This window comes from Narcine bancroftii, chromosome 3 (genome assembly GCF_036971445.1).
Source record: "Narcine bancroftii isolate sNarBan1 chromosome 3, sNarBan1.hap1, whole genome shotgun sequence".
Lineage (NCBI taxonomy): Eukaryota > Metazoa > Chordata > Chondrichthyes > Torpediniformes > Narcinidae > Narcine > Narcine bancroftii.
This window is the reverse complement of record NC_091471.1, coordinates 320,959,156-320,975,324: the sequence shown is the minus strand read 5'-3', so window position 1 is coordinate 320,975,324 and position 16,169 is coordinate 320,959,156. Positions and strand designations below refer to the sequence as shown.

Sequence of the window (16,169 nt, the reverse complement as noted above, 5' to 3'; positions counted from 1 at the left end):
TTAAATTCTGTGCACAGTATAAGAATTGTCTGCATCCAGAGAACTTGGAAGAAGTGAGATTGAACTGTGAACCAAAGAACTTTTGGTTCTTTGAACTGTGAACCAAAGAACAAAGAACTTTTCTTAAATTTACACACACATCATACACACGCGCTTAGAATTAGAAAGGGGTTAATTTGGGTTAGTTAAGTATAGAGCTAAGTTAAAATTTGATTCTATTTTCATGTTTAAAGTTGATTAAGAATGACTTTTGTTTTTAAAACTACTTGTCTTGGTGAATTGCTGCTGGGTTTTGGGGTCCTTTGGGCTCATAACATATATTATTTATCTTCACAAAAGTTCTTAATATCCAAATACTCTTCATTCACCTCTCACTGCGTTATCTCCCTCAACAACTAAACCAACTTGCATTCTCCAAAATAGTATGTACATTTTCCAGCAGTCCACATAGACAAAGAAAAACAAAAAGATTAATATTTTGAATATATAATTTTTATAATACATTTCAATGTTTCTAAATTCCCCTACTGTGGTTCAAATAATACACAGCACTACTTCCCACTATTATGTGGGGTGTAGCTCCAGCCACAGATGTACACATGATCTAACAGAGGTCAGGTCCCCATCTCCCTTGATGGATCTTAATCATTTTGTTTTCAAAAACTTTTTCCAAATACATATAAAATATATATTTATATATATGCATAGTGGTACACTTGGAGGGAGCGGGCTGAACCAGCGCTAACAGCTCCCGTCTTGTGGCAGCTAGACACAACAGCCTCCTATCGATTGGAAACTAGCCACTACAGCCACGAGGCAGAGTGACTCAGCAGCACCCGTAGGTCGACTGACGTAGCTACATCATGAGGTCATTAGCACTCCAAAAGTCATGACGCCAGGTCATATGTTATGTGTCTATATCAGGACAGATAACTTTGTAATAAACACTTCTCTCTTCGTTGTCTGACAACTTCAGGAGTGGTCTCGTTATTTCAACATGATGGCGTATGAGCACAAACATCATCCGCCACATTGGTGACCCTGACGCGATTTGAACACGCAGCCTTCTGATCTACAATGAACATGTCAACGAGCCAGCCATAAATAACAGACATGCTCAATGGCCAAGTATCAAATTAATTTGCTACAGCAACACACCAATGAGCCAACAATAAATAACGGACACACTTGATAGACCCTCTGCAAGCTCAAGCTCAAATAACTTACAGCAATAAGCAGCTTGCTTGCAGTAATGCTCCAATGAGCCAGGAACAAATGACAGACTACCTGACCCAGCTGAACCTACTTTGCACTACTCCAGTCGACTGTAGCTACAAATGACTGCAAATCAATGAGTGTAACATCATAGGTCAGCAAGTAAATTACCAAGAGGCCAGTTGCTCTTCACAGTCGAATGAACGAACAGCAAGGGGCGCTGTAGAAGGTAACTGTAAGCTTGAAAGACTGTTTTACAACCTGCTCACTCAATGTGGTGACGTGGAGTGGGTCTCGTGAACTGCGTAACAAGTCTGGCCAATGCATTGCAAGGTCAGGGGAATGCTTATCAGCAACATTTTAAACTGTCTGCAGACATCAAAAGGCTGCATAACACAGCATTGCATTAGAGCCTCAGTTGCTCCAGACTCCATTATGCTGAAATGGTCGTTTACCATGAAGTTGTCTGAAGCCAGCAGCATGGACATTTAAAACTTGCCTGTTCAAACTTCAGGAGGTTTGCATCTCAGCAGCTGTGACCAGAGGGAACATCCCCTATGTTTCACCAGCCTCCCTCCAACCCAGGAATGACCAGCAACCCCTCTTTGAGAGAAGCCCGTGATCCGGGGGACAACGGCTTACTCCCCCGAGGCAATATCACACAACCCAGGGGACAGCCAGCCACCCCGATGGAAGATTCTGTAACTCAGGTATTAAACTGAAAGTGAACTAAAGCATAAAAAAAGCCACCTGCGGGGGCGTGGCAAGATGGCGTAAGGATCAGACGTGCCTTCCAGTCCTCTCCTGACTCTATCTTATTGTTTTGTCTAGAAATGCCCGTTAAAATTCTTTAAAAGTTTAGGTAATTTCAGTGCTGTTAATTTAACTTATCATGGTACAATTGGTGGAAAAGAGCAAAAAAAAAACGACAACAGATCATCAAAAAACTACATTTTCCAAAAGTTCAAGTTTTGGAGCCTACTTACAGGAAAGACTCAGCGTGAAATGGATCCCAGGAGAGAGGTACAGTGTTCGGATGTAGAGCTCTATGTTACATCGGTAGAGCCCCCTAAAGAGGGCGCCAAACAGCCTTTAGAACAAAGAGTTACTCAGCTGTAGAGGTGGCGCTGCAAAATGCATCTCTTGAGATACAAAAATCTATACAACTTGATGTACTGGGAGAATTTAATACATTATGGACTGGGGAAAACCCCGGCCAGCGTCCTCCAGTCATTGCTGAAGAGGCTGTGGCTGGGGTTTCCACATGCAGACATACTACAAGGAAGGCAACCAGAATGAAGGAAGGAATAGAAGATTCTTTGGAGAAGAAGCAGGAATCTGTTGAGCCAAAATCTCTTCCAATTGAAAAGATTTTTGTGAATCTTGAATCTAAATTATCTTATACAATGCAGGGATTATTCAAGATTATGACTGAACTTGGTAATAGGTTTAATACTTTGGTGAAAATACATTCTCAACAGATGGCTGAGTTTGGAGCTTTTAAGCTTGAAGTGAGAGATAAATTTAACTCGTGTAAAGAAGATATAGATGAAATACGGGATCAAGTTTTTGATGTGACCAAAATGGTCGAAGACTTACAAACTCAAAATAAAAATTTGGTGAAAAAGATTGATTATTTGGAAAACCAATCCAGACGGAACAATATAAAGATTATTGGTTTGCCGGAAGGTATGGAGGGACCAGACCCAAAAAAATTTTTTACTGAATGGATTTCGCAGATGTTGGGTCAAGAACATTTCCCGGAAGGTTGAATACTGGAACATGCTCACAAAGCCTTGCGTAGAAGACCTATTTCAGGTCAAAGTCCAAGACCTGTTTTGGTTCGTTGCTTGAATTATTACGACAGAGAAATAATTTTACTAGTGGCTATAAGAAATGCACAACAGAGAAAATCACCCTTGATGATTCAAAATAATCGAGTTTTCTTCTATGCGGATTTGAGTCAAGAAGTTATGTTCCAACGACGGGAATTCAATCCTGCTAAAGAGTTGTTGTGGAAGAAAGGTTACAAGGCAACCTTTAGATATCCAGCTGTTTTGAAGGTTTTCAAGATGGTTGCCAATCAAAGTTCTTTGTTTCTCCAAAGGAAGCTATAGCATTTGCTCAAGAGCTGCCAATTACTCAGTTTCAACAGAGACATAGTCCGCCGCGATCTCTAAGGAGACAAGAGATGGAAGAAAAGAGCCGTGCTCCAAGAAGGAATGGTTGTAATGGTGACTCGGCAGTTCGAGCTGATTAAAAGAAGAGTTGTCTTTTTTTTTCTAATGTTTTTTTTAAAAAAAAGGGATATTAAGTAATGATGATGTTAGTTTAAGATGAAGTGAGAGTTGGGGGAGAGAACTGGATAGGCACTATTTCCTGAAAGTCATCTGCTACTTGTTAGTTATCTCACACCCATTTTTTTTGGGAGTTACCGCATTGCGTGGTTTAGACAGGAGGGGGTATTTTTAACCTCCTACCCGTTTTTGTTTTCCTTTTTTTTTGTATTATTAGATTAAAGAGTGAAGGGTTTTTTTTAAATATAAAAAAAAGCATAAGAAAGTATTTGATTGTTTAAAAATCTAAAAATTGATGTGGTTTTTTTTGTAAAGTTTATTCAGTAGATAAGGAATATCTGAAATTTAAATGTGAATGGGATGGATAAGTTTTTTTAAATATATTTTTTTTTCTTTTTTTGTATTATTAGATTAAAGAGTGAAGGGTTTTTTTTAAATATAAAAAAAAGCATAAGAAAGTATTTGATTGTTTAAAAATCTAAAAATTGATGTGGTTTTTTTTGTAAAGTTTATTCAGTAGATAAGGAATATCTGAAATTTAAATGTGAATGGGATGGATAAGTTTTTTTAAATATATATTTTTTTTCCTTTTTTTGTATTATTAGATTAAAGAGTGAAGGGTTTTTTTTAAATATAAAAAAAAAGCATAAGAAAATATTTGATTGTTTAAAAATCTAAAAATTGATGTGGTTTTTTTTGTAAAGTTTATTCAGTAGATAAGGAATATCTGAAATTTAAATGTGAATGGGATGGATAAGTTTTTTTAAATATATTTTTTCTTTAACTTTAAGGTGAAAGGAGTGGTAATTCTGGTGTATATTATTTTGCTATTTTAGTTATAGAACGAAGGGAATAATGGTGAAAGTTATAAATTGAATTGTACAATTTTTAATGAGGCTTGAATTTTGTTTGTGGTTTATGCTCCATTTGTTGAAGATATAGATTTCGTTGTAGATGTGTTTTTATTATTCGGATATCTGAATTTTAACGTATTGATTGGGGATACTTAAATGTGGTATTGGATCTTTTATTGGATAACTATTTAAGAGTAAAAGGGAAAAATGGTGGAAGAGTACTAAAATTGAATTGTACAATGCTTAATGAGGTTTGAATTTTGTTTTAAGATGGTGGTTTATGTGACTAATATGATGATAGATGTGAAGTTAGTTGATATTTGGTGAAGGTTTATCTCTATAGAGAAAGTTTTTTTTTCATGCTACAATTTTTTTTTAAGAATTGATTATTGTTTAAGAATTTTTGATAGATAATGTTACTAACTTTACTAATTTTTTATATTAAGTTTGAGTTAAATATATGTTTCATCTTAACTCCGTTTGTTAAATATATGCATTTAAGTTTGATTTAAATATGTTTTTTAAGTCTGATATTTTAGTATTAATTACTTTTCTTTTTGTTAGTATTTTAATCGCTTATGTTTTTGTTTTTTTTTGTAAGTGGGGTTTTTTTCTCACATATATTATTAACTTTATTAATTCTTCACTCTTTATTTTGGGGGGGAAGGGGGGGTTGGACTAATTTGAGTTGGGTTATTAATGTGTAATAATTATTGGGGAGGGTATAGTTTATTTACATTACGGATACTGTATTGTAATTTTATTATTTTATTCTTAATTTTTTTTAAATGTAATCCTATATGTTATTCATGTTATAAAATCTTAAATAAAGTTTAAAAAAAAAAGCCACCTGCCAATGATGCCCACTTAGACCTGTTCCTGCTGACAAGCCAGATCGTAATAGGTTTTCAGTCACTTGCTCAGTACAATGCTGCCAGTTGTTGATGCTACTGAGGGCTTTTACTGCCAACCAGTACAGGTTTTTCAGTCCCAGCGCAGCACTGCTCAGCAAAGCACAGTTTACCGGCCCAGCAGCCAGCCAGCAAACTTCCAGCAGCAGTGGACAGTCGCTCTGCAGAGCATTTACCTACCAGCTCCTGTGTGTCATTGAAGACTTTAGCTGCTATTTAACTTTCTACAGTTAACTCTTTCCTACCAGACTTTGAGATCAGCACTACAGACTCTCACAATTACCATCAACCTGCTTACAGTATCAACTTTCAGTTTTGGTAATGCGTCTCAAGTGTTTGATACTGTTCTGGATTTCTCATGTGCCTTAACTGTAATTATCTGAAATCAATTTGACTTTTTTCATCTGTCTGTGATTACCTTTTGCACATGTTAAGTGTCTCACATGATTCCTACTGTATTTATTCGTGTTGTCAATAATTCTCTGTGGTTTTCTACTTGATTGAGCCCTGTTAGGATGTACGGTACATATCACTTCTTCCCCCAGCAACCTGCATACACGATGCTCCGGCACGGCATCACGAATGGCAAGTCGGTTTTGCTCTCCCTGCTCGGTTCTATGGCGGAACGTCCGCACTAATTCAGAACTGCTGAGGTAGTCGGTCACTTACCGCTGGTTCTGTTGGGGGGTGGGGGGAGCTGTGTAGCAAAACACTTGGAGGGAGCGGGCAGAACCAGCGGTAACAGCTCCTATCTTGTAACAGCTAGACTCAACAACCTCCTATCTACTGGCAGTTAGCCACTATAGCCACAAGGCATAGTGACTCAGCAGAACCTGTAGGTCCACTGAGAAGCCCTGGCCTACTCAGCGTAGCTATGTCATGAGGTCGTTAGCACTCCAGATGTCATGACACCAGGTCATATGTTGTGTGTCAAAATCAAATCAGATAACTTCTTCTGCTTGGGTCAATTTGTGAAGAATTTTTTCCATCCATCGGGCAAAATAAATCTTCAACATGGCAGGATGATGTAATGCAAACTTTCTGGCATAGGGAACTTTTTAAAATCAGGTTGAATTCCCTTCTCTGCTTCAATAAGGGAGCACTTATATCCAGATAGAAAAGCTCTTCCATTAATCTCAAGCGGTGCATCCCTGGCTTTAGCTCCCTCTGCTGCCAAATTTAATATCATCTCTCTGCCTCAATATGTGAGACACTTAATCAATACAGAACAAGGTCCAGTGTTGGTCTTGGGACCAAGGCTCCTTGAGCCCTTTCAATTTCAGTTGGTGAAGAAAATTTATTCTGCCCCAGAACTTCATGTCCAATCTTGAAAATATTTTACAGGATCTTGACCTTCCATGCCTTCTGGGAAACCAAGAGTCTTAATATTATTTCTTCCACTAAAATTTTCTAATGTGACCAAATTTTTCAATTACTTTCTTCCTGTCAATTGTCCATGCACCTGAATCAAGTTCTATCTTTGCCACTTTATCCTTTACATCTTCCATAAATTTAACCCTTCCATCGAGATCTTTCACAAATCCTTCAGATTTTTGACAATCTTATATTCTTAGTTTTCTTATCTAATTTTGTTATTGCTCTTATCTAAATGATTTCCCAGAGGGTCAGGTTTCTGCATCCTGTCCCCTACTACATCACGTGAACCCCACCCCCACCCCACCTTACTCTCCTTCCAACCATCATTATGCTGACCAGTGAAGCCCTGAACTCTAATGAATAAAACAAAATGCCCACACAGGTCATCCAGTTTTTTGCCAAAATGGAAGTAACAAACTCTAGGAACTGCTGCAATGCTCAATTAAAAAGAACAACATCAGTTGAGTGTGAGCATCAAGTAATCAAATGTAATCAGAAGCATGTTGGAAACAAGTGATCGTCCAAATGCTTCATCTTGTTTCTGCATTGGGACTGCCACATAAACCTACCTTGCACAGCTCCACCTTGTTGCCAGCTTCATCCATTTCCTCCCTGAGGGAGTCAACCTTTGCTGCCACTGCCTGGAAATTAGCTCCTGAAAATGAGGCTTTGTGTGCTTGATTATACCTGAAATAAACCAGACCATACATTCAAATTCCAAACGATAAACTTCAGGTTCCAAACTGAAACCAAGCCCCACATCAAGCAACTCAACAGACACGTGGTTAAAATTCATCCAGTACATGCCTTTCTTCAACCTCAGATGCAAACTTGCTCCCAGTTCCCTGAAGCCCAAAATTACCCTAAGCATTCCTTGGAACCAATTCAAACATGGTTCCGTTAAAACCTTGTACAAATCCCTTCAAAGATAACCTATTATTAAAATAACCTTCCTTTCTGTTTGAACAATCAACACGTTATCAGTTATTGATGGGCATATGGGAAAACACACCACAACTGGCTACCACTCTACTTGCAAACCAGAACCTGGTTTCCCTACATACTTCATTGTTGATCATGGATTTGGAAGTGATAATTGTATGGTTTGCTCAAAGTACTGTACATATATTAAACCTCTTACCGCATTTTTGCCGAGTCCCAATCTAGTACTAGTTTAGCCAACTGTTTCCTCTGCTTTTGAATATTAGGAATCTCCATCTTTAAAAAGAATTCAAAATCAAATAGTATTAATAAAAGATAGTTGCAGGGTAACAGGCTTCTAATACAATTCCAAAATGAGTTCTGCCTGGACCAACTATGAGCAGCTGAAGAACATATTTAACTCCGGATCGGAAAGTTTTGGATTCAGGTGTCAAGGCAGCCCATGGATACATTGTAGGAGTTGGGAGCTTCAGGAAAGTGGAAGAGTACCCCAAGGCTGTGAGTTATAATGAGGAAGCTGGAACCTGAGCAGCACAGTCAGCATACTGGTTAGAACAATGCCATCACAGGACCAGCAACCTGGGTCCAATCTAGCACTGCCTGTAAGGAGTTTGTACCTTCTCCATATATTTGCAAGGGGTTCCTCTGAGTGTTCAGGTTTCCTCCCACCTTCCAAATTGGTGTATTTGGAGGGTATGGGCTCGTGAGCTGGAAGAGCCTGTTATAACATATAACATAACAATTACAGCACGGAAACAGGCCATTAGGCCCTTCTAGTCCGCACCGAACCAAACACCCCTTTCTAGTCCCACCTCCCTGCACAATGCCCATAACCCTCCATCTTCTTCTCATCCATATACCTGTCCAACCTTTTCTTAAATAATACAATTGACTCCGCCGCCACTATTTCTCCCGGAAGATCATTCCACACGGCTACCACTCTCTGAGTAAAGAAGTTCTCCCTCATGTTACCTCTAAACATCTGCCCCTTAATTCTTAACTCATGTCCTCTTGTTTTAATCTTTCCTCCTCTTAACGGAAATAGTCTATCCACATCCACTCTGTCTATCCCTTTCATAATCTTAAATACTTCTATCAAATCCCCTCTCAACCTTCTACGCTCCAAAGAATAAAGACCTAATCTGTCCAATCTCTCCCTATACTCTCGATGCTTAAACCCAGGTAACATTCTGGTAAACCTTCTCTGCACTCTCTCCACTCTGTTTATATCCTTCCTATAATTAGGCGACCAGAACTGCACACAGAACTCCAAATTAGGCCGCACCAACGTTTTATACAATCTCAACATCACCTCCCAACTCCTATATTCCATGCAATGATTGATAAAGGCCAGCATACTAAAAGCCTTCTTCACCACCCTATTCACGTGAGTTTCTACCTTACCATGCTATATCTAAATTTTAATCCCTCTATACAAGGAGACAAGGACAATATGCAGCCATTTCTTTCTTACTCACCTCTGCGATGTGGCTGAAAGGATCAAGAATATCTTTCTCAATCTGTGACTCATAGCAGGCAAGTTCAATTGCCAATTTATTCTCTGCTTCACTACATGTGTCCAGCAACTTCCTGTGACCAAACACATTTATAAATGATTACAAATTATTACTGAGGAACCCAAATAAAAAGACTCAAATATCTGAAGAAAAATATTGGAGAACTTCCCAATACAAAAGAAACTGGGTTGGAAGTTAAAAAGCTGCTGAAAATATGAAGAAAGAAAATTTAGGTTTGACTGAAGTCACAGCTTATGGTTTGTTACATCTGACCCCAAAAAAACCACACAGATACATTAGTACAAAGGAGACAAGCAGAAAATTATGGAACCTCTAACTTTACAGCAATAGTCCAGACCCTTCAGCCCCTGATGTGCTGACCTATATAAACCAATTCCACAATGACCTAATCCTTCTCTACCTCACATGCATAACCCTCGAATTTTATACTATCCATATGTTCCCATTGAATCGACCTCCATCACCTGTGACCTGGAACAGCATTCCAGGCATCCATCATTCTCTGCATAAAAAATTCCTCCACTCATCTCAAACGGATGGTATTTGTTATATTTCTCCCAGAATAAGTGTACTGGCTGTCAACTCCATCTAAGATCCTCGTCATCTTGTATATCTTTATCAAGTCACTTCTCATCCTCTGTCATTCCAAGGAAAGGAGAGCTCCTTGCTTTATCAGAGATCATGCACTCCTCTCCCTCCACCTTTCTCCCTGCTCTCCTTTCTTCCCATTGCATTTTTATTCAGGCACCTGCTTGGTCCGCTGAGTTTCTCAAGCATTTTTGTGCATTGCAGATGTTTCTCTTCAACTTGCTTCATATGACATGATCTTCAATTCAGAAAACATCCTGGTAAATTTCCTCTGCACCCTCTGTAAAGCATCTACATACTTCCTGACATGAGGCCACCAGAACTGAATGCAATATCCTAAGTGTGAATTAGTTTGGAAACACTACAATCAAATACTGATGGAAATCCACTATATTATACAATTCCACAACAGAAGACTCGTTTCTCGTTGGGAACTGCGAAAGTGGGACTGGAAATGAGGAGTTTTTAAAAAGCATCAGAAAAGGTAGGTCTTGTTTGTTTCTCGTCGGGAACCGCAAGAGCAGGACTTGGAATGAGAAGAACAGGAGGGTGCTTGTTTAAGTTTATCCACTGCTAAAGCCAATGAAGGGAAGGGGCTTAAGTGGAGGAACTGGGAATGAGGGAACAGGCCTGTTTAAGTTGGTGTGAGATACAAGCGGAGTTGCCATCATGTGAGTGGGCCAGATGTGGAGTATGGAGTTGAGGTTTTGACTCATGAGACTTTGCCGAGAAGACGCTGAGGCCAAAGCAGCAAATAAGAGGGTGTTTTTCTTTTGTTATTGCTGATTTGGCCTCGGTTCCCCACAGTCCAGTGTAGGGGATATGGCAGTAAAATATTCCTGGAGGATGTGGGAATTCATGGAATCTGATCATCTCAACTCCAGCTCCTAAAAGACTGTATTAAGCAGCTGGAGTTGCATGAAAGCTGAGCAAGTCACAGATAATGCACTAATGTATTAATTTTTAAACGTATTTACAGAAATGCCATTCATCACAATTCTTGTAATGCACAATACTGCTGTTGTGGTGACGCACAGGTGTGCCAGGACGAACTGGACCCACTTGTTACGCACGGTCAGCGGGGCAGCAGCGGCAAAGATGACAGTGCACATCCATCTCTTCCGGTCCAGGCCGGAGGTTGGAGTGCGCACTTGCGTCAGCGTGATGCAAGCAGCGGGACGTATGCGCGCTCTGACTCTCAGCCTGCAAAGCAAGCATGTGAGTTTTAAATAAACATTCCATTGTGACACCCGAGCTAGCAGCCTGCATCTCCAGTCTGTACAGCTGCTCTCTCGCTATAGTGGTGACCCTGACGAGTCTCCACGCCCTGAAAACTCAACAAGATGGACCCCGCAGCAGTAGGCGCTGTAGCATTACATTTGGTTCGGCCAAGCCGAGGCCCAGTTCCAGATTAAGAAATCATTTCTGATTCAATGAGGTATTTGTATGTCATTAGCTCTCTTAACCAGGAGACCACTGCCCATGTAGACAACCTCATCCAAGCCTAGACGGAAGAGGGTAAATATATGGCTTTAAAAAACCTCCTTATTAGCACATATGGCCTTTTCCGACTAGATTCCTGCACCTATACGGCCTGGTGGACAGGACACCATTCGCACATGGACGAAATGCTTATGTTGGCAAAAGGCCTAACCCTGCCTCATGTTTGAGCAAGCCTTCCTGGAACAAATACCAGAGGACATCAGGCTCTTGCTCATGGATGCTGATTTCAGTAACCCATGTAAAGTCGCAGCGAAGGCCGATGTCCTCTACTGCACCAAACGGGAGACCCCCAATACGGTCAACCGAGTGACCAGGCCTCAGCACGTGTCCATCAGGACTCCATCAGAGTGCCGCACCAACTGCCTGAGCCAAGCCCCCACAACATTGGGTTGCCAAGGCACGAAAATGTCAGCAACCCTGCTCATTTCAGGGTGGTTGGGCCCGGGCCAGCTCGTAGCCACCATTAGTGTCCGCGACGGCGAGCTGACAGAACAGTCTGCTTCATTTGTGGGCAGCATCTCAGGCCACAGGTTCCCTGTTGATACAGGAGCTGAGATAAGCGTCATTCCATCAACTTCCCTGCAAACGTACACGAAACCACACAGCCCAACCCTACGAGCGGCCAACAACTTGACCATCTGGACCTTTGGCCAGAAGCGCATAGCCCTGGGTTTTGGGGAGACAGACTTTCAGTGGCAGTGAATGCCGGCAGTGGACAAACCCTTGCTGGGCACAGATTTCCTTCAGGCGCACTTATTACTGGTGGACCTGCGTGCAGGTGTCTGGTCCACGCAGAGACCTTTCAGACGGTACCCCTTGGAACATCTGATGAGCCAGCCACCCACCTAGCCGCTGTGGAGATCTCAGGTGAGCACTACACCTGCCTGTTTTCCAACTATCTAACCACTCGGCGCCTGAAATTCACCTCCACACAACTACGACACACCGCGATCCGCCAGCTGGCGCCGGACAAACTCACATTGACCACAGAGTTTAGTCGCATGGAGAAGCTGGGCATCGTCCATAGGTCTGATGGCCCGTGGGCTTCACCCCTCCACATGGTGCCTAAAACCAATGGCAGTTGGCAACTCTGTGGCGACTACTGTCGTTTGAACGAGGCTACGGTTCCGGACCACTACCCAGTGTCTCGCATTCAGGACTTCACGGCCAACCTCCACAGTGCCTACTTGTTCTCCAAAGTTGACTTGATCCGGGGGTATCATCAGATCCCGGTCCACCCAGACGATGTCCAAAAGACGGCCACCATCACTCCATTTGGCCTTTGAGTTCCTGAGGATGCCGTTTGGCCTGAAGAACGCCACACAGACATTCCAGAGGTTGATGGACGCGGTAGGACGAGACCTACCATTTTTTTTTCATTTACATCAACAACATCCTGGTAGCAAGCAACACGCTCTGGTCTCTGGTGGAGGCAAGTTGAAGAGGGGGTGCATGAAGGCGGCTTCCGCAGGGATGAATCTATTGTAAAAGTTCACCATTCCCACAAACTCCTGAAGGCCTTTGAGAGTGGATGGCCTTGGGAACTGGCGGATGGCCTCTACCTTATCCGGGAGTGGCTCCGTATCATATTTGGTGAAGCGGTGGCCCAAGAAATCAATCTCCTCACGGCCGAACGCGCACTTTGCAGGGTTGATGGTGAGACCGAACTGTGCCAGTCGAGCTAATAGTTGTCGTAGGTGCGCCACATGTTTGTACCTCCTTGATTCCCTGGAACTCAGCCAGCACGAGTGCACCGTCCACATCCTGAATATCAATGACCTGGGCAATAGGAACCCCACCGAGCTCATGCACAAAATGGTGACCTTAGAAGACGGACACACAAACTGTTTCTTGTTCGAGGTCTTGTTCCTCTCCAAGCTACCGGTGCATGTTTCCTCGGCAATATCCAACCTGGCTCAGTGCCTCGCACCTAGTAGCCAAAGAAGGAGACTTTTCCACACCCCTCAAAAGAGCTTGATACATGTGCAACAAATCTACGCCGTCGGCAGCATTACTTCAGCCCCTCCATTGGGCCCCCCAAGCAGTAGCTGCGACCGAACCACAATATAACGAGAGCTCAAACAGAGTGATTACTGTTACTACCACCACAGTTGGAGCTGAAATGCCCAACAGTGCGTCCCTCCATGCCCATACCCTAACGCCAAGTCAAGCGTGGTGGTGGGAAATGGACAGGCTGGCCACCGACAGTGGCCTTGGTGGTTGGCACACATAAAGGCCTACTCTCCCTCAGGGACCAATGAACAAAAAGGGATTTCCTAGTCGACACAGGCGCAGAGATAAGTCTCGTTCTGCCAATGTATTTTGAACTCAAGCACAATTCCAAGGGCCCTACAGACAGCCAACGGGTCCTCCATTCGGCACCCGTCTGGTCATGATCCATGCCGCAGACACGGTTTTCCACTGAAGTGTACGATTGTGTCTGTGGGATAAGCCCTACTTGGAGCCGATTTCCTCCAGGCACATGAGCTCCTGATGGACATGAACAGATGCCATTTGGTCTACGCTACCACGTTCCATTCACACCCTCTTATTCTACAGCAACGTTCCTTTCCACCGTTAGGAATCCATACTCTGGACCATGATGAATACGCCCGCCTACTGACCAAGTGCCCGTCACTGTTGCTGCCCAACTTCCATGGCGCTAAACCAGCACATGGCGTGGACACCACATCGAGAACACCTGGCCCCCAGTGTACGCACAGGCATGGCGCCTCCTGCAAGACAAACTCCTCCATGCCAAGACTGAGTTTGCTGCCATGGAGGAGTTGGATATCGTCAACCATTCAAACAATCCTGCGTGTCCCCGCTGCACATGGTCCAGAAGAACTCCGGCGGTTGGCATCCGTGTGGCAACTATAGACGACTCAACAATGTCATCGTCCCAGAGATAGATGGTGCTAGATTTTTCAAAGGGGGACCTCACCAAAGGGTACCATCAAATTCTAGTGCACCTCAACGAAAACAGCCCGTATTACACCTTTCAGCCTTTTCAAGTTCCTTCAGATGCCTTTTGGACTAAAGACCGCAGCCAAGATGCTTCAACATCTCATGGACGTGGTTGGCAGGGACCTCTATTTCTTCTTTGTCTATGTGGATGACATTCTCATCGCCAGCCTCGATGTCAGCATGCACAGGACACACCTGACTCGCCTTTTCGACCACTGCCAGATAAGGTAAAAAGCCATTCAACGTTTCCCCAAGCCGAACACAATCAAAATTCCTAGGGATGGTAAACTTTTATCGTAGTTTCCTCCTGGGAGTGGCCACCCTCATGCAACCCCTATTCAACCTCATCAAACTCGACAACAAGGCGCTGCAGTGGACACGCGAAACTATTGAAGCATTCCAGGCAATCAAAGCAGCACGAGCGAAAGCCATATCTTTGGCTCATCCAGAATCTTCCTTCCCCTGCCCCTTACAACAGACGCCTTCGACAGGAGCAGTGGGTCGAGGAACAGTGGCGCCCCCGGCCTTCTTCAGCAAACATCTCCAGATACCAGAACTCAACTACAGTGCATTTGACCGTGAGCTGTTGGCCCTGTACCTGGCAATACATTTCCAGTACATATTAGAAGGGTCTTCATCGCCTACACAGACCAGAAATCCACTCACCCATGCACTCAGCATGGTTAGCGAGGCAACAACGACACCCCTCCTACATTTCAGAGTATACAACAGACATCCCCCATGTCGCAGGCAAGTCCAATGAGGTGGCCAACACACGGTCCAGACCAGCCATCTCCGCTACCTCAGGAAGACTTGCTGTTCCTCAACTGGCCAAAGACCAAGTGGAGGATGTGGGCGTCCAGGCCTACTGGACCGTCATCACTGCCTGAAGGTTAGCAATTTCTGTCCTTCACCGGGGAGCCCGACTTTACTGTGCAAAATGTCCACAGGCTTCCCCAGACCCAACCTACCCATGACCTGGCAACAGCAGGTGTTCGACCAAATTCACAGCCTGTTACATCCTTCCATAAGGTCCACGGTCGTGCCTCTGCCACGATGTAACCCTGTAGGCTAAGACTTGCTTGGACTTCCAACACACCAAAGTGTACAGACACACAAAGGCCCCTCTCCAGAACTTCGACCCGATGCAGCTCCGTTTTGACCATGTGCAACTGGACATATCGGCCTGCTCCTTGTGAGCCAAGGTATGGGGTATTTTTTCACAGTATTCAACCATTTTACCTGTTGAAAAGAAATGATTCCCCTACCCACATGCAATACAGAGACTTGCGTCAGAATTTTCTTGTCCACTTGGGTCGCACACTTTGGTGTCCAGATCCACATCATCTTGGACTGAGGGGCCCAGTTCACCTCATCGCTCTGGGCCAACCTGCAGTTACTCCACACAACGGCCTACCGTCCTCAGGCAAATGGCTTCGTCGAATGTTTCCACAGCCTCCTGAACGGAGCTCAGAAAGCTCGACTACAAGGCCCGAATTGTATGGACAAACTCGCACAGCACCAAAAGAAGACCTGTCAGCGTCGTCTGAACAGATGGTGTACGGCTCCCCGCTTTCCATCCCAGGGGACATTCACTTCAACCCTCCTGGCCCACAACCTTGGACGTTCTCCAGTGACTGAGGGAACAAACGGGTAAACAGAAAGCTCTGCTACCTTCCCGGCACGGCTCTCCACCTTGCCATGTCCCAGCGAACCTGTAATCCACCAAATTCATTTTCGTTCGAAGAGGACCGCAAGGGACACCCCTACAATGCCCCTAAGAAGGCCCATTCAAGGTGTTACAGCATGACGGTAGACGTTATCATTTTCACCTTGGACATAGGTTTACTATTGACCGCCTCAAGGCAGCGCATCTGGACTCAGGCCAGCCCGTCCTGGATCCCCAGGTCAGACACAGGGGTCACCTGCCCAGAGACAGTACAGATACTTGCTCAAAGGATGGCAGCCATTCTGAGG

At 43.5% G+C, this 16,169-nt stretch overlaps 1 protein-coding gene across 7 annotated transcripts in view; it reads right to left on the bottom strand.

Moving 5' to 3' along the window:
* The window catches only part of arhgap17a (Rho GTPase activating protein 17a), a 210,243-nt gene that overhangs the window by 80,730 nt on the left and 113,344 nt on the right, over positions 1-16,169 (bottom strand). For all 7 annotated transcript variants that reach the window (XM_069928969.1, XM_069928976.1, XM_069928970.1 and 4 more), the window contains exons 5-7: positions 9,075-9,186; positions 7,796-7,872; positions 7,224-7,341 (exon numbers count right to left, since the gene is read on the bottom strand). In XM_069928969.1, coding sequence (XP_069785070.1) covers positions 7,224-7,341; positions 7,796-7,872; positions 9,075-9,186 — 307 coding nt within the window. The remainder of the gene's footprint in view (positions 1-7,223; positions 7,342-7,795; positions 7,873-9,074; positions 9,187-16,169) is intronic.